The sequence below is a fragment of the Dendrobates tinctorius genome, unplaced genomic scaffold (genome assembly GCF_039654945.1).
Source record: "Dendrobates tinctorius isolate UK_male_01 unplaced genomic scaffold, ASM3965494v1 ptg000036l, whole genome shotgun sequence".
In the NCBI taxonomy this organism is placed as follows: domain Eukaryota; kingdom Metazoa; phylum Chordata; class Amphibia; order Anura; family Dendrobatidae; genus Dendrobates; species Dendrobates tinctorius.
The window spans coordinates 24,070,001-24,096,202 of NW_027361704.1; the positions used below are offsets into that span (position 1 = coordinate 24,070,001).

Genomic DNA, 26,202 nt, shown 5'->3' on the forward strand with positions numbered 1-26,202 from the left:
GACACCAGACATGGAAGACAAAACGCCATCCCATTAAACTGGTCACTGTTCACTAGTGGGAAGAGATGAGACGCCATCAAGCATTGTAGGGGGCTGACCTCAACGCCTGATAAGTCTCCATGAACTACTCAGCATAGAACCTCTTATAATTTACCCACAACCTACAGTTATATGTTAAAGTTTGGGCACGCAGGGGATGGATATTTCAGCAAGACAATGACCCAAAACACCGCTCCAAATCTACTCAGGCATTCATGCAGAGGAACAATTACAATGTTCTGGAATGGCCATCCCAGTCCCCAGACCTGAATATCATTGAACATCTGTGGGATGATTTGAAGAGGGCTGTCCATGCTCGGCGACCATCAAACTTAACTGAACTGGAATTGTTTTGTATACAGGAATGGTCACAAATACCTTCATCCAGGAACTCATTAATAGCTACAGGAAGCGACTAGAGGCTGTTATTTTTGCAAAAGGAGGATCTACGAAATATTAATGTCACTTTTATGTTGAGGTGCCCATACTTTTGCACCGGTCAAATTTTGTTTAAATGCAGATTGCACATTTTCTGTTAGTACAATAAACCTCATTTGAATCCAGAAATATAACAGAGTCCATCAGTTATTAGATATATGAAACTGAAATAGCTGTTGCAAAAACCAAGATTGTTAGAAAGAAAAATGGTTAACATTAATAGGGGTGCCCAAACTTTAACATATGACTGTATGTGCACCTCTTCTTGTGAGAGCCATGGGGACACCGAACCAGGCAGGGCCAAGCATAAAGGAACCTATACGAGGGGCCCAGAAAGTCAACAAGCCAAGCTTTCAAATCTTTTTCACACACACATCATCTGATGGAGGTGAAATCAGGAAGCCCCTATCTACATTAGATAATCCACCGGTCCCATAAAAAAATGGCCCGACTTCTCCAACGGCATCCTACAGTTGTATTTTCTTCCAAACCACAATCCTCTTCTGACTACGGGAGCATCATTGGCCCTATTAGACCTGGACTAGGAACAGACACTGAAGTAGCAGTGAACGGGTTTGCTTCATCCAAAGGGGCAGCGCCTGCACAGTGTCATCCAGTGACTCTGCGGGAGACATTGATCTCACAACGTCATAAGGCGCTTACGGCGCAGGCGCCACTACCGCTGATGAAACAAATCACTAAGGAAAGAGTGGCCTGTCAGTCAAGGCCCTGTATAAAGACGGTCCCTACATCACAGTCCACTCTCTGACCGTGATACGTGGATGTGTGAAACAGGCCTGAGGGGATAACACTACCGTCACACACAACATGACCACGTCGGGCTCTATGAAGTAGCTCTCTCCCCACAGTACAGCCATGATGGAGGTGTGTGTAATTTCTGACCACATGTAGAGTAGCCCAAAATGAAACAAATGTATTTGCCTCATGGAGCTGTCAACCACTCATCTAATGGCCTTCAAGCTAGAACGCATTTAATTGATGTATGAACCAATGAGCGAGGGCCGTAAACTACGTGTATGCAAAATGTTAAAGTGAGACTGAAATAGATCAGGTCATTGTGAAAATTTTGGCGACAATCATAAAGCACGCTTGTTTTGGGGAAGAGATGTATTTTTCAGTGGCGAGTCATTCCATTTCAAATGAACCAATGCAGTTTTTTTCTTTGCTGGTAGCATGTGTTAGACAATGTCTTTTTTTAAATTCATTTTCAAAATTTTGAAAAAAAAAAAAATTTCAGAGTTGCATGCCTTTACATTTCTCCTCACAACTCAGACCAGAACCAAGATAGAGAAAACAGAAAAAAAAAAAACACCATTCCACTCAGAACTGTACAGGCTTCCACCCAAAATGTACCAAGAGAATCCTCGTTAATATTTTACCCATGTGGACTCAAAAGCAAAATTTATATATATTTGTTTTTTTTTTATTGAAGGGGGGGGGGGGGCTGGACGCTGAGCAGATCCAAAGATGATCACTCACTAACTGCATCTCTCTTTTTAGGAATCCGCCTACAATTTACTTTGCATTGTCTATACAGACAGTAAGGACACGTGTCTCTTATTTCAGCTTCCAGGACAGTCTTTAAGAACCTAAACCAATGTTCAATAAGCTGCATTTAGTTAAGAGAAAAAAAAACAGAACACGTTTTGGTTACAGCTACATTTTAGAAATGGAGGTAAGGAAGACCAGCCTTACTTACCAACTGGACGAGGAGGAGCACCGACTAAAGGTGGTACAGGTGCAGCGCTGACTGGTGGACCACACGGAGGTGCTGTGGGCCTGGTTAAGATCGGCCCCAAAGGTTGCCGCACTGGCGGAGGCTGGCCTATCGGTGGTGGAACAGGACCTGAAAATTACAGTGCATAAAAACCATGAGATCGGCAACTGAAGCATTTACAATGCAAACTAGGCGAATGCAAACCATGGTCTCCTTCATGACATGACTAGAAATCACTAACAGACCTCAGGGAAACAGAACAGTGGAAAGAAACCTTGAGAGCAGTAGAACAAAAAGAAGACAGATGAAATCGGGGAAAGAGAAAAAGCAAGAGCGAAGCCTACTGTGGATTGGGTTATATACGGTTGGGTCCAGATGTTTTTTTGACAGCGAGGATTTTCATAATATCACCTCTGTTCACTAAAATAATGGATTTTGAGTTTAAAGTGAACCTGTCAGGAGTTCTGGCCTATAAGATGCAGCCACTGCCTTTCAGGGCTTATAAAACAGCATTCTATAATGCTGTAGATAAGCCCCGATCTGACCTGCAAAATAAGGAAAATAAGTTTTATTATACTCACCTGGGGGGTGGTCTGGTCCGATGGGTTTCGCAGGTCTGGGTTCGGCGCCTCCCATCTTCTTGACGCCACCCTCCTACTTCACGCTCCCCCCAGGGTGAGTATAATAAAACTTGTTTTTCTTATCTTTCAGGTCGGACCGGGGGCTTATCTACAGCATTATAGAATGCTGTAGATAAGCCCTGCAAGGTGGTGGCCGCATCTTATACATCGGCCAAAACAGGTGACAGGTTCCCATTAAACACAACCTCACAAGGTCCAAGAGCCATGAATTTATGATTATGCTTGGTCCTGGACTTAATTATAACTTTAAGGTGCAGTTTAAAGCTCCCGCAATCTAGTGGGAGGGATGTCAGGGCAAACCGTCAGACTCTTCTCCCCAGGATCAGGACAGAAGATGTTTATAACCAGGTAGTACACAAGCATATGATGATCTCTTGGGGAACAAGTATTTTTTTTCAACATAACGTGCAAAAAAAAAAAAAAAAAAATTAAATATAAAATATCCTCTACCAAAAACCTTGAAGTAATGGCTGCTGAAGAGCATTTAGGTAGACAGGAGAGTATCGCTTCGCGGAACCCCAGTCCACGGTCCAGGTCAGTGCTCTCTGGCTGTGGGCAGGAGCTGAATAAGTTTCCTGACCTTCTGTATTCCATGATGTGGGTTTTTTTTTTTTTAATATTCGGTGCACTAGCATAGCAAACCATAAGAGGAGCCTGGGATCCTGGAAGGTCAGGAAATTCACGCAGCTCCTTGACCGGGGTTGCGAAGGAATCCACTTCTCTCCTGTACATTTTAGCAAACACAGATTTCTCAGGTCAATAAGGTCCTTTTAGGACTGGTTATTAATGGGTTAATTTCAACATTAGTTCAAAGGCTTTTCAGAAATGAGATATAACTTAGGAATTACAGCCATATTTATAAGCTCAGCCCCTTCACACCATAGCCATTTTCAGTTTTTTTCCCTCCCCTTCTTCCAAGAGACATAACTTTTTATTTTCCGTCTACCTAGCCATATGAGAGCTTTTTTTTTTTGCGGGAGGAGTTTAGTTTTGGATGACACCATTCACACTACCACATGGTGTACTGCAAAACAGGAAAAAAATTCCAAGTGAGATGAAATCGCACAAAAGTGCATTTTCACTTCTTTTTTTTTTTACCATGTTCACTATATGACCTGACCATAAGATTCCCCCATGTCAGTACATGTGTGCAGATACCAAACATGTATAGGATTTTTTGTGGGTTTTTTTTAAATTTAAGTTGCAAAAAAAAATAAATAAATAAATTGCTTTAGTCGCTATTTCACGAGACTCGTAGCGTTTCCATTTTTCGGGTTATGCGGAGACAAGATAGATTTTTTTTTGCGCTCTGAGCTGAAGCTTTTACTGATGCCACTTGGGGTAGATGTGGGGTTTTGATTGCCCCTTATCGCATTTTATCAAGTCCCATAGGGACATGAAGCAGCAATCATCTGAGCACTTGTACTATACATAGCAGAGTATCAGTCCTGCGATGTATAGTAAAAATAACCTCCTATGAATGCCAGACATGAGCTGCCTTTCACAGGAGGATCGTAACGACAGGGGTCTACAGCAGACTCAACAGGCATCCCATCAGCAGCCCACAAACATGTGCCAATGGGAGCGCAGAACGCCGCGTGCCTCTGTCGGTGCGTGTTTAACAGAATATACACTAGTTACCAGTGGTGGCCACAACAGCAGTAAGGCCACAGTCACACGTTCAGCATTTGGTCAATTTTTTTCCTCAGTATCTGAAAGTCAAAACCAGGAGTGAATAATAAAAATAAAAAAAATACAGAAGTGGTGACGTGTCTACTATACTTTCCTCTGACTGTTCCACTTCCAGGATCCTGAGCTTGTCTTATGATTTGCCATGGGGGCGCACAGAATGACTTCACACCAGGCAGATGGGGGGAACCACATCACAGAATACAGAAGGTCAGGAAATTGGTACAGCTCCTGCCCACGGCTACAGAGAGCACTGACCTGGACCGTGGACTGGGGTTCCACGAAGCGATACTCATCTCTACATAAATGCCGTTCAGCAGCCATGCCACTATTATAACCCAGTCGCCTGTTCTCACCTTCCTGATCAAGCCAAGTTTTACAATTCTGACCAGTGTCACTATGTGGTAAGAACTGGAAAACTTCAACGGATCCCACCAATTCTGGCATTTTTTTTTTTTTCTTCTTCACCAGAAAAAAAAAAAAAAAAAAAAAAAGAGAAGAGGACCCTAAACTTTGTTGTGCAAGTTCTCCTGAATACACCAATACCCCATATGTGGAGTAGAACAACTGTTTGGGCGCACGGCAGGGCTCGGAATGGAAGGAGCGCCATTTGACTTTTTGAAATTAAAATCTGCTGGAATAATTATCGGATGTCATGTCAAGTTTGGAAAACCATTGATGTGCCTAAAACAGTAGAAACCCCCCAACAAGTTACCCCATTTTACAAACTAGACCCATCAAGGAACTTATTTAGATGTATGGTGAGCACCTTAAACTACCAGATGGTTCATAGAAGTTTAGAACGTTGAGCGGTGAAAATAATTACATTTTCCCAACCAAAATATTTTTTAGCCCCAAATTTATATTCACAAGGGTAACAGGAGAAAATGGACACCAAAATGTGTTGTGCAATTTCTTCAAAGTACGCAGAAACCTATATATGGGGGGAAACTACTGTTTGGGCACACAGCAAGGCTCAACGGATGGAGTGACTTTTGGAATACAGATTCTGATGGAATTTTTTGCGGGTGTCATGTCCCGTTTAGAGAGCCCCTCATGTGCCTAAACCGTGGCAACTAGACCCCTCCAAGGAATGTACCTAGATGTGTGGTGAGAACTTTGAATCCCTAGGTGCTTCATGAAAGTTTTAACATTGATCGAAAAAAAAAAAAAAAAAAAAAAAAAAAAAAAAAATCACATTTTAGCCCACAAAATGTTTTTGGTCCCATTTTTTTTTTTTTTCCTTTAGTTTCACAAGGTTAACGGGAAAATAGAAACCAAAATTTGCTGGACTGATTTGATGGTGCCCTGTCACAATGGTAGAGCCCCTGAGCTACCATAACACCCCATAAGTGACTCCATTTTCAAGCTACACATCTCAATGAATACATCTAGGGTGCAGTGATCATACTGACACCAAAGGTGTGTCACAGAATTTTATACCATTGGGCAGTGAAGAATTTTTACCACCAAAATTATATTTTAGCCCCAGATTTGACATTTACACTGGGAAATGGGCGAAAATGGCCCCAAAACTTTTCCCACATTTCTGCCGAACATGGAAATACCCCATATGTGGCTGTACAGTACTGTTTAGCCATACGGCGACACTCTGAAGGGCAGAGCATCATTTTCCTCCTGGAGCGAAGAATTTGCTAAGATAGTTTGCTGACCCCATAGTCAGAGCCTATAAATGCTAGGATAGCAGAATCCTCCCTCAAGTGACCCCATTTTGGAAATACAAGTTTAGTGATGATTTTGACTCCAATGGTGTTTTCCAGAAACAAGCAGCAATGAATGTTGAATGAAAATTGCAAAATGCCCCTGTAGTCATCAGTACATTGTTGTGCCCAGTTCATGCTTCTGGAGACTTGCAAGCGTAAATTAGGCGCTACAGAAATGCCAAACATGTGGACACTAAGTGTGCTTTAGGCACACTGTGGCTCAGAAAGGAGAGAGGGGATATTTGAATTTGGGGGTGCAGAATTCGCTGAATTTCTTTTTGGAAGCGAAGAGCTATAGCACTTTTTCAGAGCTTTTGTACTACCAGCACTGTGAAAGCCCCCTATATTTCCACATTAATCCCTTACCGACATCGGATGTATAATTACGCCGATGTCGGTATCCCTCCCTGTGATGTGGGCTCCAGCGGTGAGCCCACATTTTTCCCAGGACATGTCAGCTGTTTTGAACAGCTGACATGTGCCCGCAATAGCCGTGGGTGGAATCACGATCCACCCACGGCTATTAACTAGTTAAATGCCGCTGTCAAACGCTGACAGCAGCATTTAAATGGCGCTTCCGGCGGGCCGGAAATACGCACACCAGTGACTCGCGTCACATGATAGGTTGACAGTGAGGGATTGCTATGAGTGCCACTCAGTGGTCGGCGATCACAGCAGGTCAGTAATTCAGCTACATAGAGGCAATCTGCTCATCGCCTCGAAGCATAGCAAAAAAAAAAAAAAGTGATAGAGATTATATATATAATCATAATCTCTCTCAATGTGTGTGTCCGGGATTGGCAACTGCACCGTCGCAGCTACAGCCACAAAATTTTGCAGTCACGTCTGGACCCCGAGAGCGTCATAGGCTATGTTGTGAGGCGAAATTTTAACCACGCGCGTTCCAATTCAAACAATTTTGCCTATTATTCTTATAATTTCTATGGTGTTATCGTCTTTCTGTAAAGCTGGAAATAATTTATTACAGTGCCAACACAGACCACCCTCTGACACAGACTGCAGGGGGAGCCCAGTATCACACAGGATAGGATTAGATACATAGCTCAGCAGGCAGTATCACACAGAATAGTATTAGATACACTGCTCAGCAGTCAGTATCACACAGGATAGAGTTAGATACACATGTTTATCAAAAGGCTCTTGAATGAGTTGAAAATAAAATACCATCAATACTTGTGTAATCGTTTAGTTAATTTGTGTTGCAAATCTCTAGTGTTGAATATGTGATGTGAAATGTTTTTATGAGAGAGGGAGAGGGAGAAAAATGTGTATATATATATCTCTATCAACACAGGGAAAAAAAAAAAAAAAAAAATATAGGGTGCAAAGCCTCCCGGGCACGTACCGGTCCTTGTAAATAGAAATAAAAAAAGATGGAGGCAGCACACCATATGAAATTTTAGAAAGAAGTGTTATTTAATAGCCCATATGGCGACGTTTCGGTCTTGAGTGCAGACCTTTCTCATCTTTTTTGATTTCTACATGTGTATAATGTAATAACATACCATACATAACGCTGGATATGCATGACGATGAGTACTAAACAAACATTTAAAACTGCAATATGATGTGCCACTGAGAAACCAGTAAATGGTAACTAATCTTAAAAAAAAAAAAAAAAAAAAGAAAATTATAAAATATCTATGACCAAAAAGGAACAAAATTAGGAGGCAAGACCTTCAAAAACTTTGCTACTTAATGTTTACCATGCATTTCCTTGGCACCCTAATATATATTATATTTCAAATCACCCCCTTTTCGCCACACTGAAAAAAAAATAAAAGATAAAATTAAAATCAAACATATTTGGTATCTCTGCGTTCAGAATCGCCCGAACAATAAAAGAAAGGATTAACCTGATCGTTAAACGGCGTAGCGAGAAAAAAAAAAAAAAAAAAATTTCAAAACTCCAGAATTACGGGGTTTTTTTTGTCAAAGTGACATTGCATTAAAATGCAATAACGGGTGATGAAAAGAACTATCTGCACCAAAATGGTATCTTTAAAATCCTCAGCTCGGCGAGCAAAAAAATAAGCCTCACCCAACCCCGAGATCAGGAAAAATGGAGACGCTACGGGTCTCAGAAAAAGGCGCAATTTTTTTTTTCCTTTTTAAGCAAAGTTTGGATTTTTTTTCACCACTTTAGATAAAAAGAACCTAGAAGATGGCTCTGGGAAGAAGGGAACGAAAAACGAAAACGCAAAACCGAAAAAAGCTCCGGGGGTTAACAGATGACAGCCTTGAGTGGGGACTTGCTTATTTGTGTGAATTGAGTTGAAGCTTATGTTGGGAACATTTTACATAACATTTTGGATCACATTTATCCGGTGCTCTACGATAACCTCTTACATCAGAGTTTCCCTTTAAATCTCTGAGTGACGTGATTCAGATGAAGCCCCCTAAGGATCTATTCACTATAGTGAGGCAACAGTTACTCTGGACTCCATCTGGTCTCTGTTCAGCGTTGTCCTTTTCAGAAGAGCACAACTGTAGCAGCTGTCTAATTTATGTAATCCTAAAAAGACGTACACCGCCGCATCACAGATCCAATAGCGTCCACAGTGCCTCCATCAACCTCATTATAGGGAATCTTCCACCAGAGGTTCCATCTGATTCATATATTTCAGAGATTTACATCGAAACCCCGGTGTAAGCGGTCAACGCAGAGCGCAGGATAAATGTGCGCCGAACCTTACTGCGATCTTTGGAAGGCAGAATTAACAAAATAACAGCAGGTGAAAAATTGGTTTTATTTTTTTACGCCATTTCTCGTGCGGTGTGAGTGATTAGGAGACTATTCTTTTGGTCGGTGCGAATACAGAGATACCAGATTTGAGTTTATGTTTGGCTGCTGTCACACACAAAGATGCTTTTCATTACGCATTGCCATATTTTGATAGCTCTAATTTTTCATGTTTCGGCTGAAAGTCATATGGCGGCCTGTTTTTTTTGCGGGATGAGTGGACATTTTTATTGGTCTAATTTTCAGGCAAATTACATTTTTTGATCACTATTTTCTCATCTCTGGAAAGCAGAATGAACAAAAACCAGCAATTCTGGAATTTTTTTTTTTTTTTAATGCCGTTCCTGTGTGGTAAAATTGATAAGCAGCTTTATTCTTCGGGTCAGCAATACCTCATTTATATTGTTTATGTTTTGATGCTTTCACACAATAAGAACTATTTTATAGAAGAAAAAAAAAAAAACTTTTTCCATCACTTTACTTTGAGAGCCATAACTTATTTTTTTGCTGATGGAGCTGTATGGCGGCTCTCTTTTTTTCAATACATTTTACCTGGTTTAGTGCACCAGCCCCTTTTACCTGGTTTAGTGCACCAGCCCTTCATACATACGAGAGGGGTTTTTCCAGAACCACTTTTAGAAGCATCAGAACATGTGTGTGGAAAAAGTGTTATGTGGATCCGCAGCAGGTATCTGAAATCCACAGTATACCAGCCATGCGGCAGACTATCAGCCAGTTTCACCTTTTACACAGCACACCATGACATTCACAGTAATATATGCATGGACAAAATATCCACCATGTCTGACCTGAGCCTACAAAGACAAGCAGTTACCCCCCCCCCCATTGATAAGCCGATTTATATACAATATACCTTTTCATTCATGGTTTGTCATCAGAAAAACTGAATATGGGAAAGAACTAGGAAACCTAACTTCTGTACTTAGATTTCATACACTACCTGAACTCATAAAACTGTTCTGATGAGACTGAACTCCAACAGAAGGTCCATAGTGCTGAGTAGTGGGGGGCTGTGAATTTCCAAGTGTCGGTGGTGGGACAGGGACGGCTCCTGCAGCGGACGACACGTGATTGGTCATAGGATGAACCTGTCCATGACTTAAAGGCGTTGGAAAATACTGCCAGCTTGACTGAGTGGGCTGACTCCCATGAGGAAGATTGCTGCCTGCAGGCGCTGATGGTCCAACTGAGTTCTGTGGAGGAGGGGGCATCCTTGGTGAAGAAGACCTTGCATTTGTAATGGGTGGCGCTGGAGATGTTCCTGTAGGAGGTCTATTGAAAGGCTGGCTGGATCTCTGACTAATTCCAGGTGGAGCGACAGTTTGTTGAGATCCGCCATAATTATAAACTCCAGGTCCTGATTGTGGAGGAGCTTTAGCTGGCATCTGTTGTGGGTGTGAGCCTGGAAGTGCTGAACCATAGACTTGCCCAAATGGTTGCTGTGGTGAATACATCATGGGGTTTTGAAGGGGACCTTAGGAAAAGCAGAGACATAATTTTAATGACATATATACAGTACATGTTAATTTTCCACTGCAGACTGGCATGCGGATAATATGCTACATATTACAGGAGCAGTGCTGTGAAAGAGATTTCATTCATAAACTGCAGAGAAAATCTGTAGCACAGGTTGTAATGCACAGGCTACTCTGACAAAGCCATATGCAACTCACTGACAAAAGTACAGCACATATTAGGCACGTGAGCACATATCCCAAGGAGGTCAAATAAACAGGTTTATAAGCCGAGGTCATCACTAAACCGATACTGTGCGCCTCGGTCATTAGCACCATATACAAGACGTTCATGTCAAAGGAATCTGCACCAGCCAAAGTGATGACTGTGCGTACATTGCTGGCAGATCACATGAATGTCTCATGAGTTTATCATATGACGTTACAGGTAACTAGTCAGCACAACTTCTCTGACATAGAAGGGGATGTTTGTTCTCACAAATGCAAGTTTTCACAGGATACAGGACCCCGAGTAATCCTGACAATGGCGAACTATAGAGTCCTGGCAAAGTCGGCGTTACGCCGTGGTCACACTTGCGAGTCTCTCGCATCAATACCCGGCGCTGCCGCAGGCACTCTGATCAGTGAGTGCGGCTGCATAGAAATACATGTGAGTAAAAGTAGTTTAGAACAGGCAGTCCACTTCTGTGAAAGATGAAATGACAGTCTGCCCTGCCTTCACTGCAGAGATATTAGAAGTTGTCCTGAACACTGCAGACATAAGTGTGATTACTGACACATCTCTAGACAATGGGGGAGAGGCAGTACCACAGAGGTGACCATGCTATGAGAGAATTGCTGACAAAAGGGTTTGTAACGTGACACAGCTAAACTCAGCTGTGCTGCCCCTCCCCCACAGGAACCTTACCTGGAAGGTGTTCATCATCTATTGCTCTACTCCCAGCACTTTGCAATCGGTCAGGAAGGAGATCGAATGTGTTCCATTACATCTCACACACTGGAAATCTAATCTAAGCTGTTGTGGGGAATTTTTTTTTTTTCCTTGATTGTTTCTGCCTGCTTATGAATGGTCAATATTATACAGAAGAAATACACGACCCCCCCTCCCCCCAGTGAAATCTCTGATAACTAGGACTTTAAAAAGTTAACTAATTAGGCATAATTTAATATATCAGAAAAGGGACAGGAAAAATTGGGAAAACCCCAAAACATGTTTTACTTTGCTCTATAGACACTATTTCACTACATGTCCAGTTCAACATGTAAAGAGGAAATTTTTATCAAACTTTTAAAGTTCATGAGTTCAGAACAGAAAGTCCATCCAACAAAGTTATATAACTGCGAAGGGCAACGGCCCATATCTCAGTCAAACAATGTGGAAACTGTGTTTTTTATAACACAAGAGTATGTTACAACATACAGTGGTGCTTGAAAGTTTGTGAACCCTTCAGAATTTTCATTTTCTTCTGTATATGTTTGACCTAAAACCACATCAGATTTTCACAAAAATCCTGATGGAGATAGGGAACCACATGAAACAGAAAAAAAAACAAAAAACTTAAAATTAGAAAATTATATACGGTAACATGCCTGTCAATTTAGGAAACTGTAACTGGTCTTGTAGAAGATTAATAGCTGCAAAAAACATAACCAAATGGATTGTATACAGATGACAAATGAGAAGAAAAGCGTCCCAAGTTTCTACATAAAACGCCGACTAATTTTTACACGCTTGTGTGAACATGGTTGAATCCAGTGGGAATTCCATCAACAATAGTATGTTGATTAATAACAGATTTTACATGTTAGTCTCGTATGATATACGCCTTAGCAACTCCCAAGAACTGGAATATAGTTTAAACACAGTTTGCAATTTATGCCCCATTAATAACAATGCCACTCATTGAGTATTTCGGGCCTATAATGGACAGGATACATGAGTAGGATGCTGGAGGCAATGCAAAGGAATGTCTCAGGCTGACACTGCCGAGAGCAGGCTCCAACATTCATAGAGTGGCAGAATATTCACTCTCAAATGTTCTTTTGCTACCTAAATTTTCGTTAAATTTTTTTTTACCCCCTTCAGCCCCATGACCCAGCCCAATTTAGCAATTTTCAAACTTATCTTTCATGCCCTTAAATCAGAGAGTTGTGTCACATAAGTTTATTAACCCTTCAGGTGCTTCACAGGCAATGTGGAAGGGGGGGGGGGGGGGGGGAACACATATATACACACACACACACACACACACACACACACACACACACACACACACACACAGAAAAATTTACTTTAGAACAAATTTTTAATTTCCACAAGGGTAACAGGAAAATATGGACCCCAAAATTTGTTGTGTCATTTCTCCTGAATTCACAACTTTTGAGGCACGGTACAAAACTCAGAAGGGAAGAATCGCCATACTGGAGTTGAGATTTTATGGACTGGTTTGAGGGTGCCAAGTCATATTGGCAGAGCCCCAGAGGTGCCAGAACAACAGAAACCCCATAAGTGACCCCATTTTACAAACTACACCTCCCTATGAATACATCTAGGGGTGCAGTGATCATAGTGACACCATTGGTGTCACCAAATGTTATACCAATGTGCAGTGAAGAAAAAAAAATTACATTTTTATCATCAAAAATTTAGTTTTAGCTCCAGATTTTACACACTGGTAAATGGGTAGAATGGCAACATAATGTGTCCCACAATTTCCACTGAATATAGAAATACCCCATATGTGACTGTACAGTACTGCTTAGCCACACTGCAAGATTCGGTAGGGACGAAGCGTTATTTACCTCCTGGAGCGCAGATTTTCCTAGACTAGTTTGCAGACTCCACAAACCGAGCCTCTAAGTGCTAGTTGGAAAGTCTACACCTTTGAGAATTTACAGTATATACAGGTGCAGTGACGATTTTGACTACGTGTTTTTCCAGGAACAAGCAGCAGTGGATGTTACCGAGTGAAAATTGCAAACTGCCGTTGTAGTGACCAGTACTTTGTGCCCAACTCGTGCGAAAAACGCACTTGTCAATTGTGTTCACTTATTAAAGAAATGCCAAACATGTGGACGCTATACATAGTTTAGACACACTGGTGCTCAGAAGGGATGGAGGCTCAGGATTTCCTGAATTTCTTTTGGGAGGGCGAACAGCTATAATGCTTTTCCAGAGCCTTTGTACTACCAGTAATGTGGAAGCCCTCTATATTTCCGTTAACAGGTTACGAACCTCATCGGGGGCTTTTTTCTGGATTAAGATGAAGCTTTTGTTAGGAACATTTTACATAACATTTGTGATTAAATTTATCCTGCACTCCTCGCTGAGCACTTATATCAGGGTTTTCATCTAAATCTCAAAGTGATGTGACTCAGATGAAATCCCTGAGGGAACCACTCACTATAATGAGGCAGCAGAGTTACTCTGGACTCCATCTGGCCTCTGTTCACCGGTGTCCTTCATTTCAGAAGTGCATTAAACTGTGGCGCTTTTATGTTCACCTTAAAAGATGAACACTGCAAGATTACAGGCCAGAAGATGTCCCCAGCGCCTCCATCTGACCCATTATAGGGAATATTTCACCGAGGTTTCAGTGTGAATCACGTAATTCAGAGATGCACATGGAAACCCAGATGTGAGCTGAGCCCTACTGCAATTTTTGAGGAGCAGAAGGGAGAGAAACAAAGTTACAAATAAAAAAAAAAAAAAAAGAAAAAACAGTAGTAGGTGAAGAATTGTATTTTATTTCTTACGCCGTTATTCGTGCGGTATAAGTAATTAGGTGACTTTATTCTTCAGGTCTGTGCAATTAAAGCAATAGCAGATTTATAGCGGTTTTCTGTTTGACTGTTGTCAGACATTTAAAAATGCTTTTTAGTCCAAAAACTAGCTTTTGCATCGCCATATTTTAAGAGGTATAAGTTTTCCATATTTCGTCCGACAGTCATTTGAGGGATTGTTTATTGTGGGACAAGTTTTTATAGGTAACATTTTCAGGCAAATAACATTTTTTGATCGCTTTCTGTTCCTAGGCAGAATGAACAAAAACCAGCAATTCAGGAATTTTTGGTGAGATTTTTTATGCTGTTCAGCCTGTGGTAAAATTGATAAGGCAATTTTATTTTACGGATTAGTACGATAACAGCAATGCCACACTTATGTTTTGGCACTTTTTACTCAGTGAAAAGTTTTATAGAAAAAATAATTACCGTATTTGTGCATTGCTTTATTCCGAGAGCTATAACTTACCGTATTTTTCGGACTATAAGACGCAACGGACCATAAGACGCACCCCAAATTTTCAGAAGAAAAATAGGGAAAAAAATTAATGCGTCAAATGAGGGTCCGTCTTACAGTCCGAATTATTCAGCTTACCTGGGGGTAGGGTGTGATATGGAGCGCTGGTGGAGTGGGGTCACAGGAGGTAGTCTGGCTCATCCCTGGCTGGTGCAGCAGGTTCGGTGGTGTGGGGGCTCTGTCATTTTGTGAAAGCCCCCACACATCCATCCTAGGCTGATGGGCGGCGATTTGGCAGATGATCGGTGGTGCGGGGGCTCCGCCGGCATTGGTGGAAATCCCGGAGCCCTCGCACATCCATCCCGGGCTGGTGTGGCACTTTTTCAGGTGATCGGCGGTGCGGGGGCTCCGCCGCCGTTTTGTGAAAGGCCGGAGCCCCTGCACTTCCATTGTTGTAATGCTGAATTGAGCTTCAAGAAAATGGCCGCCGGAGGCGCATGCACTGAGTGAAATCTCAGGAGACGAGATCTTGTCTCCCGGGACGAGATCTCGTCTCCCGAGATCTCACTATGTGCGGCCATTTTCATGAAGCTCAATTCAGCATTACAACAATGGAAGTGCGGGGGCTCCAGCCTTTCACGAAAGGCCGGCGGAGCCCCTGCACCGCCGATCACTTGCAAAAGTGCCGACCAGCCCGGGATGGATGTGCGGGGGCTCCGGGATTTCCACCAATGCCGACGGAGCCCCCGCACCACCGATCATCTGCCAAATCGCCGCCCATCAGCCTCGGATGTGTCTCCTGGTTAGTGCATCTGGACCATAAGACGCACCCCCATTTTTGGGGAAAAAAGTGCGTCTTATGGTCCAAAAAAATACGGCATTTTCCCTCTGACGGAGCTGTATGGCGGTTTGTTTTTTGCGGGACAAGATGATGACTTTAGAGATAACCTTTCGTCTTTTTATCGCGTTTTATTCCACTTTTTGCTTGGTGGCATGATAAAGCATCGTTTATTAATTTTAACTAGCGGGACAGTTTTACATGTTGGGTCATTCCGGACGCAGCGATACCAAATGTGTACTTTTGTTTTTACATAACCGTATTTATTGGATTCATGATTGTGATTCTTTTAAATAATTTTTACAATGTTTAATAAATTTCTTTTACAGTATCCCAGGATGACACAATCAACTGTTCACTAACTGATGGCTGATCCAGTACTCTGCAATTCTTCTGCATTCCAGGGCATTAGATTACCGTCTCACAGGTAGAGGAAGTGTGCCAACTCGTGTTCTGAGCAGGAGCTTACAGGCCACCGTCACTGGGTAACCCTGCGACCATCTTTCGGCCGGGGGGGGGTGGTCATCATACAGACCCTCGACACAAAGCAATTGCAAAGGCATTGGGCCGATGGGAGCAGAGAGGGAGCTTCCTCCCTCTGCGATGGACCTTCGATGTTGCTGTCACTATTGGCAGCGGCATAAGAGGGCTCAGATGCCTGCGAGCAGTGCTAGCACCAATTGTGGGAGAAACTACAGACTGTCAGCTCTCACAAACAGCTGACACGCGCATTTGATTGCGGTGGCGCTCTGTTTGAGCCTGGGCGACCAGGAAAAAGTATATTTACGTTGTACAGCAGTTCTGTACATATACGGCACATGTTGTGAAGGCGTTAAAGTCCCATTAGGCCTGGTTCATATTGCAACTTTTCCATATGTCAGTAGATTCTGCCTGAAAGATGGGACCAGGAAAGGAGAAAGGGGGATAAACTGCTGACAGAGCCACTGGCTTCAAGAAAGCTAACAATCACTTTGTGCACTTCTCTGACCTTTGATCACCCACCAGCAAGAATTCTGGCTTTCAGACCCATTATCTCCCCTACTCTGCACTCATTACCTGGGCTTGGTTCTATATGCACATACAGATGGCTTAGGAAGGTTGACAATGCTGACAAATTCCCTTTAGTTGTCTTGACAGACTATGACCGTGTCTCTACAATTAACTATACTTAGCCTTCACAAATAAATTCTAGTTTATGTTGGCAAGTATAGAAATATGGACCGACTTACTACTAGCAAAAAAAAAAAAAAAAGTGTACCTACTAAAGTAAGAGCTTTGGTTGCCAATTCTGATGTATTTTACAAGAAAGCAAGATATGTAAAGATATTTTCTCAAAATGGCAAACGCCTTAGCAGAAATCAATGAAGTTCTTTAGATGCTGGTGCCATCTACTGACAATAGGAATTGATGGTTTTCTATAAACAGAAATCACGGTCTTAAAGGCCGTCTTAGGGTACTGTTACACTTAGCGATGCACCAGCGATCCCGACAACGATATGGATCGCTGGTGCATCGCTAAGTGGTCGCTAGTGAGCTGCCACACAGGTAGATCTCACCAGAGACATAGCAGCGGTCGGGGGTCACTACTTACCTTTCAGACGTGGCGATCCTGACGTCCTCCTGGCCGCGTCCACGCGTCGCTCGTCGGCACCACAGCAAGAAGCTCCCGACGAGAAATGGTCCAGGACGCTCTCGCGCGATCAGCGATAATCAGCGGGGGAGCCAGTCGGAGGTATTACATGTAGCGATATCGCTAGCAATATCGCTGCTACGTCACAAAACCAGTGACGTTACAGCGATATTGCTATGTGTAACGGGGACTTTACTCATTAGATAAAAGCCTGCTAATGTCCATGATTTGGGAATAATTGGCAGACAAACTAATATTTATGGGGGTCTCTCGACTTTGTTCCCCGATATATCATGGCAGAGGACCTATGGATATGGTGCTTGTAAATCAATGATGCCACCCTTTTTTTGGTAGAAAGATTAGTTGCTTGCAGACGATTGGCAGCAACTTGCTCAGAGAGAACACAGGAATGTCCAGCCAAACTGAGTCCTCCGGTCTCTGCTGGGGTTGGGAGCGTTGGCGGACAATCCAGTTTAGCTGACAGCCCTCTAATGTGTATGGCCAGTTTAAGCCAGAAAATCTCCGATTTTATGTTAAAGGATCATTGCAAAACATATGGAAAACACTAACTGAAGGCTTTACTGCAGGCACTTTACCAACTCAGAAGTGCTGTTTCGTTTATAAAAAAAAAACAACAAAAAAAACAAAAAAACAAAAACAAAACATTTTTACGTATTTGGGCAAGGCAATAAAATGGGAGCTGTAGGGGTGAGGCGGAGGGGTACTGTAGAGATCATCCAATGAACAGCTTATAACAGAAGAAACCTTCCAAAGTGGTACTACAGCTGAAAATGTGACTGCATACCAAGGCTGTACCAATGATGTTCATTCCCAGTCACTACCCACTGTAATCCTAACCCGAGGTTAAAAACAAACTATACACAAAAGGCACTTTCAAGTATGGACAAATCACACTCATAGCTACTATATGAAAACTGAAACTAGTGCCAATCAACAATGTTAATCATGGGATGAGGGGGCATGGCAGGAGGGGAACATAGGCAGCGGATATTTCTTCTGTGTCAGGGGACCTGGGGGTCTTGTGCAGGAGGGCAGTATAGGCAGTGGACTTTTCTTCTGGATTTTAGGTCTGGAATGTGTTGAATATTAGGGTGTGTGCACACGTTGCGGATTCTGCTGCGGATCCGCAGCGGATTTGGCCCTGCGGATCAGCAGCAGTTTCTGCTGGGTTGTACAGTACCATATAAGTCTATGTAAAATGAAATCTGCAGTGCACACATTGTGGATTTGCTGCGATTACAAAACCGCAGCATGTCAATTCTTTGTGCGGATTCCACAGCGGTTTAGCACCTGCTCCATGACAGGTATCAAACCGCAGGGGAAGACCACAGGCTAATCCGCAGGTCTTTTGACCTGCGGATTTAGACATATCCAAGCGGAAAATTCCACAGCAGAATCCACAACGTGTGCACACACCCTTACAGTGGCAGCGCTGGTTGTGAGAGTTCCTATAAAACCTTATGAACACATTGTGAAAAATACCTGTGTAAACTGACAGGTGCTACAAGTTTGAAATCCACTGCATGACAGTCCCTCACATCATGGGAAAAAAAAACTACATCACGTCTCTGACACACATGAAAATGTTAGTAATGCACTCGCAGGGCTGTAGTGTCTGGGTGACAGACAGTGTGCTCCATCTGGCAGCCTCTGCAGGCATTAGCAGGGTCCTTCATACTAAACCACAAACCTGCCAATGGGGCACTACAGCAGAGGTGACTGGTAAAGGCCAGAAATCTCCGCCAACTCCAGCAGATCCTGGCCGTCCACCATAGTGCGATTACTGCCAGATTATAGGCATTCAGTAGCAGAACTTAGGGACAGCTTTGTTTTTCGGAAGCTGCTCCACACAAAATTACCCCACTGTGTGTCACATCATAAGGCAGGGGCAATCCTAACCTATACACCAAGTCATAAAGATAACAGCTCCCCACACCGACATATACCCAAGACACATAAGGGTCCACAACTATTAACAAGTACTATAAACTGGCCTGACCCGGGCGCACACAGGGCATGGGGTCACATCGGCACTATGTACACTGGTGGGAGAGAAGCCACAGCTCGGAGATCAGCTACAGTTAGAGCTCAAAGGTGACAGCTGCTCCACAGGGCACACCGACCTTTGATCAGCACAGCCAGTATATAACAAAGAGCCGGCACTGGTTACACACACTAATATATATTTTCATTCACATATATAGACTGCCAGTGGTCTCTCCTAGAAAGAATGAATATACATATATATATATTTTATACACTGCTCAAAAAAATAAAGGGAAATTACAGGCTGATCCAACTTCAGTGGCAATGCCTCATGACAAGGAAAAGATGCTCAGTAGCATGAGTGACCTCCACGTGCCTGTATGACCTCCCTACAACGCCTGGGCATGCTCCTGATGAGGCAGCGGATGGTCTCCTGAGGGATTTCCTCCCAGACCTGGACTAAAGCATCTGCCAACTCCTGGACAGTCTGTGGTGCAATGTGACATTGGTGGATGGCGCGAGACATGATGTCCCAGATGTGCTCAATCAGAGTCAGGTCTGGGGAACGAGCGGGCCAGTCCATAGCGTCAATGCCTTCATCTTGCAAGAACTGCTGATACCCTCCAGCCACATGAGGTCTGGCATTGTCCTGCATTAGGAGGAACCCAGGGCCAACCGCACCAGCATATGGTCTCACAGGGGGTCTGAGGATCTCATCTCAGTACCTAATGGCAGTCAGTCTACCTCTGGCGAGCACATGGAGGGCTGTTCGGCCCTCCAAAGAAATGCCACCCCACACCATTACTGACCCACTGCCAAACCAGTCATGCTGAAGGATGTTGCAGGCAGCAGATCGCTCTCCACGGCGTCTCCAGATTCTGTCATGTCTGTCACATGTGCTCAGTGTGAACCTGCTTTCATCTGTGAAGAGCACAGGGCGCCAGTGACAAATTTGCCAATCCTGGTGTTCTGTGGCAAATGCCAAGCGTCCTGCACGGTGTTGGGCTGTGAGCACAACTCCCATCTGTGGACGTTGGACACGCAGACCTTCTTCATGGAGCCGGTTTCTAACAGTTTGTGCAGACATGTGCACATTTGTGGCCTGCTGGAGGTCATTTTGCAGGGCTCTGGCAGTGCTCCTCCTTGCACAAAGGCTGAGGTAGCGCTCCTACGGCCCCCTCCATGTCTCCTGGTAGTGCCTCCAGCCTCTGGACACTACGCTGACAGACACAGCAAACCTTCTTGCCACAGCTCGCATTGATGTGCCATCCTGAGCCACTTGTGTGGGTTGTAGAGTCCGTCTCATGCTACCACGAGTGTGAAAGCACAACCAGCATTCAAAAGTGACCAAAGCTTCAGCCAGAAAGCATTGGTACTGAGATGTGGTCTGTGGTCCCCACCTGCAGAACCACTCCTATATTGAGGGTATCTTGATAATTGCCAATAATTTCCATTTGTTGTCTATTCCGTTTGCACAACAGCATGTGAAATTGATTATCAATCAGTGTTGCTTCCTAAGTGGACAGTTTGATTTCACAGAAGTTTGATTTACTTGGAGTTATATTCTGTTGTTTAAGTGTTCCCGTTATTTTTTGGAGCAGTGTATATACCCCCACCATAATCTGTCTTTAAAAGTGACCCCTGGCGGCCCGGCTCCCTGTCACCAGACCCCTGGCGGCCCGGCTCCCTGTCACCAGACCCCTGGCGGCCCGGCTCCCTGTCACCAGACCCCTGGCGGCCCGGCTCCCTGTCACCAGACCCCTGGCGGCCCGGCTCCCTGTCACCAGACCCCTGGCGGTCCGGCTCCCTGTCACCAGACCCCTGGCGGTCCGGCTCCCTGTCACCAGACCCCTGGCGGTCCGGCTCCCTGTCACCAGACCCCTGGCGGTCCGGCTCCCTGTCACCAGACCCCTGGCGGTCCGGCTCCCTGTCACCAGACCCCTGGCGGCCCGGCTCCCTGTCACCTGACCCCTGGCGGCCCGGCTCTCTACGTTATATATACCGTACCTGCCATATGTAGATATCTCGTCTCTGAGTAACCCCTTCCCTGCTGGCAGGTAGCCTCTGCTCAGATACCAGGGGTCACCCCTTACACAACACTGGCCTCCAGAAGCCACACGCAGGGCTGCTCACCACACATGCAACACGTTTGTGCTTACCGTTGGAGTAGGGCGGCCCTGATCCCCCATTTTGGGAGTTGTACCCGGCGTTGGACATGGTGGCGGAGTCCTGTGAAGGTGGGAGGGCTAGAAAGAATTCACCCGCTCCGAGATACTGTTGATGAGGTGACAGCGGGAGCAACTTATCCGCTCATGGCGGCCCTCCGTGCCGGTGTCCGGATGCAGCAGGCCCAAGATTATTGGCGACAATGTAAGAAGAATTTAGCACTGGGTATTAGGTAGCAGGAAGTGCCCAGTCCCAGCCCCGGGGCGGCCCCGCGCATGCGCGCTTAGTACACGTGGCACTTCCTGTACGTGTTGCTCTTGCCGCGCACAGGACAGTTGGGTGCCAGCGGTGTAGTGACGTCAGCGGCGCCCTTCTGTAGCGGCAGGAGCGCTGAGCTGGCGTATGTGGTGATATGTATGGCCGGCTGTCATGAGGACTGACCACTGTGCGGATGTGTGACGCTGTGCTAATATACAGCCCGCTATATAGGACAGTGCCCAGTCACACTACATGGCACTACACTGCTGTATGACTGTATAGGACGGTGCCCAGTCACACTACATGGCACTACACTGCTGTATGACTGTATAGGACGGTGCCCAGTCACACTACATGGCACTACACTGCTGTATGTATAGGACGGTGCCCAGTCACACTACATGGCACTACACTGCTGTATGACTATAGGACGGTGCCCAGTCACACTACATGGCACTACACTGCTGTATGACTGTATAGGACGGTGCCCAGTCACACTATATGGCACTACACTGCTGTATGAGTCTATAAGACGGTGCCCAGTCACACTATATGGCACTACACTGCTGTATGAGTCTATAGGACGGTGCCCAGTGACACTACATGGCACTACACTGCTGTATGACTGTATAGGACGGTGCCCAGTCACACTACATGGCACTACACTGCTGTATGACTGTATAGGACGGTGCCCAGTCACACTATATGGCACTACACTGCTGTATGACTATAGGACGGTGCCCAGTCACACTACATGGCACTACACTGCTGTATGACTGTATAGGACGGTGCCCAGTCACACTACATGGCACTACACTGCTGTATGAGTCTATAGGACGGTGCCCAGTCACACTACATGGCACTACACTGCTGTATGACTGTATAGGACGGTGCCCAGTCACACTACATGGCACTACACTGCTGTATGACTGTATAGGACGGTGCCCAGTCACACTATATGGCACTACACTGCTGTATGACTATAGGACGGTGCCCAGTCACACTACATGGCACTACACTGCTGTATGACTGTATAGGACGGTGCCCAGTCACACTACATGGCACTACACTGCTGTATGAGTCTATAGGACGGTGCCCAGTCACACTACATGGCACTACACTGCTGTATGACTGTATAGGACGGTGCCCAGTCACTCTACATGGCACTACACTGCTGTATGAGTCTATAGGACGGTGCCCAGTCACACTACATGGCACTACACTGCTGTATGACTGTATAGGACGGTGCCCAGTCACACTACATGGCACTACACTGCTGTATGAGTCTATAGGACGGTGCCCAGTCACACTACATGGCACTACACTGCTGTATGAGTCTATAGGACGGTGCCCAGTCACACTACATGGCACTACACTGCTGTATGACTGTATAGGACGGTGCCCAGTCACACTACATGGCACTACACTGCTGTATGACTGTACAGGACGGTGCCCAGTCACACTACATGGCACTACACTGCTGTATGAGTCAATAGGACGGTGCCCAGTCACACTACATGGCACTACACTGCTGTATGACTGTATAGGACGGTGCCCAGTCACTCTACATGGCACTACACTGCTGTATGAGTCTATAGGACGGTGCTCAGTCACACTACATGGCACTACACTGCTGTATGACTGTATAGGACGGTGCCCAGTCACACTACATGGCACTACACTGCTGTATGACTGTATAGGACGGTGCCCAGTCACACTATATGGCACTACACTGCTGTATGACTGTATAGGACGGTGCCCAGTCACACTACATGGCGCTACACTGCTGTATGACTGTATAGGACGGTGCCCAGTCACACTACATGGCACTACACTGCTGTATGACTATAGGACGGTGCCCAGTCACACTACATGGCACTACACTGCTGTATGACTGTATAGGACGGTGCCCAGTCACACTACATGGCACTACACTGCTGTATGAGTCTATAAGACGGTGCCCAGTCACACTATATGGCACTACACTGCTGTATGACTGTATAGGACGGTGCCCAGTCACACTACATGGCACTACACTGCTGTATGAGTCTATAGGACGGTGCCCAGTCACACTACATGGCACTACACTGCTGTATGACTGTATAGGACGGTGCCCAGTCACACTACATGGCACTACACTGTTGTATGAGTCTATAGGACAGTTCCCAGTCACACTACATGCCACTACACTGCTGTATGAGTCTATAGGACAGTGCCCAGTCACACTATATGGCAGTACACTTCTGTATGCGTCTATAGGACAGTGCCCAGTCACACTACAAGGCACTACACTGTTGTATGAGTCTATAGGACAGTGCCCAGTCACACTACATGGCACTACACTGCTGTATGAGTCTATAGGACGGTGCCCAGTCACACTACATGGCACTACACTGTTCTATATAGGACAGTGCCCAGTCACACTACATGGCACTACACTGTTGTATGTGTCTATAGGACAGTGCCCAGTCACACTATATGGCACTACACTGGTGTATGAGTCTATAGGACGGTGCCCAGTCACACTACATGGCACTACACTGTTGTATGTGTCTATAGGACAGTGCCCAGTCACACTATATGGCACTACACTGTTGTATGAGTCTATAGGACGGTGCCCAATCACACTACATGGCACTACACTGTTGTATGTGTCTATAGGACAGTGCCCAGTCACACTATATGGCACTACACTGTTGTATGAGTCTATAGGACAGTGCCCAGTCACACTATATGGCACTACACTGTTGTATGAATCTATAGGAAGGTGCCCAATCACACTACATGGTACTACACTGTTGTATGATTCTATAGGACAGTGCCCAGTCACACTACGTGGCAGTACACTGTTGTATGAGTCTATAGGACAGTGCCCAGTCACACTACGTGGCAGTACACTGTTGTATGAGTCTATAGGACAGTGCCCAGTCACACTATATGGCACTACACTGCTGTATGAGTCTATAGGACAATGCCCAGTCACACTATATGGCAGTACACTTCTGTATGAGTCTATAGGACGGTGCCCAGTCACACTACATGGCACTACACTGTTGTATGAGTCTATAGGACAGTGCCCAGTCACACTACGTGGCAGTACACTGTTGTATGAGTCTATAGGACAGTGCCTAGTCACACTATATGGCACTACACTGCTGTATGAGTCTATAGGACAGTGCCCAGTCACACTACGTGGCAGTACACTGTTGTATGAGTCTATAGGACAGTGCCTAGTCACACTATATGGCACTACACTGCTGTATGAGTATAGGACAGTGCCTAGTCACACTATATGGCACTACACTGCTGTATGAGTCTATAAGACTGGTTTCACACTAGCGTTCGATCGCGCAGCGCATCGTGCGCTATCGGGCGCACGCGCAATGTCCCCCTATCTTTAGCATGGTGATCGCAGGGTCTTGCGAATGTACGCGCTCTTCAGCGTTTAGTGTGCGCTGCGCATTTTACAGGTGTGCGCCCAGACGCGCCGTAAGCTACATGTTGCATTTTTTTTTCCGGCGGCATCGTTAAAAAAATCGCGCGCGCACGTGTGCACACAAAAATAGCATTACAGTCTATGTGGTCGCTGACGCGCGCACGCAATTTGAGTAAACAATGTCTAGACACTTGTCTAGAACTTCCCCTAAACAAGCAACATTGTTTTGGAGGAGTGTAGATAAAAGAAGGTGTCTTCAGGGTCAGACAATTACTCTACAGACAGCCATGCAGAGAGCAGACAAGCATTCTACAAGAGCCTTCTACCTGTGGATTCAAGCTTCAGGAGCCAAAATGTGAGTATTCTTAAAAATAATGTCTGTGTGTCCTGTCCAATTTATTATGTACTAATGTATTTTTTGTTTTCTTTTCAGCATGTCTTCTTCCGGATCGGTCTATTCGCCATCTCGGCAAGAACTGGCCCAAGCTGATCGTGAGGTGAGAATCTTGCTGCGTTTGGGTAAGTATAGCTGCTTCTAGAAATGTGTTTTAATTTTTTCTTTCTTTATAGACATCGGACCCAGGCAGTGAAGATGGAGTGCGGGAGCGGTCTAAGCGGGAGCAGTCTGAGCGGGAGCCATCTGAGGATTTTGAGCGGGAGCATCATAGTCAAGTCGTGGCGAGGAGACGCAATGTGAGTATATATATATTTTTTTTTTTCTGTCTTTCTTTTGCTTCTTTTCTGTTTCTTTTTGTATCTTTTCCATACTTCTAAACATTCTATATTTTTTTTTCTAGGTTCCACAGCGAGATGACGAAGTCTACATAGACAACGAGCACCTCATCCACCTCGTTGCGGAGCGCATCCCGTTGTGGAACAGCCGTGACCAGCAGTACAAAGACACAGTGGTGACCCGGCAGCTCTGGAATGAGGTGGCCGCAGCGATGATGGATGGCTGGGACAGCGCCTCTGCAGCTTCAAATAGGGCGTTCAGTAAGTATAAAGATGCTCTGTGATACAGCATTTATTTTTGGACCTGATGGTGCTGATGTGTTTTTTGCAAGATATATTCTTGCATTAAACACACCAATGCCTGGT

At 44.9% G+C, this 26,202-nt stretch overlaps 1 protein-coding gene across 1 annotated transcript in view; it reads right to left on the bottom strand.

Moving 5' to 3' along the window:
- The window catches only part of SEC24A (SEC24 homolog A, COPII coat complex component), an 85,728-nt gene extending 63,986 nt beyond the window's left edge, over positions 1 to 21,742 (bottom strand). Inside the window, exons 1-3 of the mRNA XM_073573753.1 lie at positions 21,404 to 21,742; positions 9,995 to 10,528; positions 2,198 to 2,344 (exon numbers count right to left, since the gene is read on the bottom strand). Of these exons, the coding sequence (XP_073429854.1) occupies positions 2,198 to 2,344; positions 9,995 to 10,528; positions 21,404 to 21,461 (739 nt within the window). The 5' untranslated portion in view covers positions 21,462 to 21,742. The remainder of the gene's footprint in view (positions 1 to 2,197; positions 2,345 to 9,994; positions 10,529 to 21,403) is intronic.
- Positions 21,743 to 26,202: the final 4,460 nt, after the last annotated feature.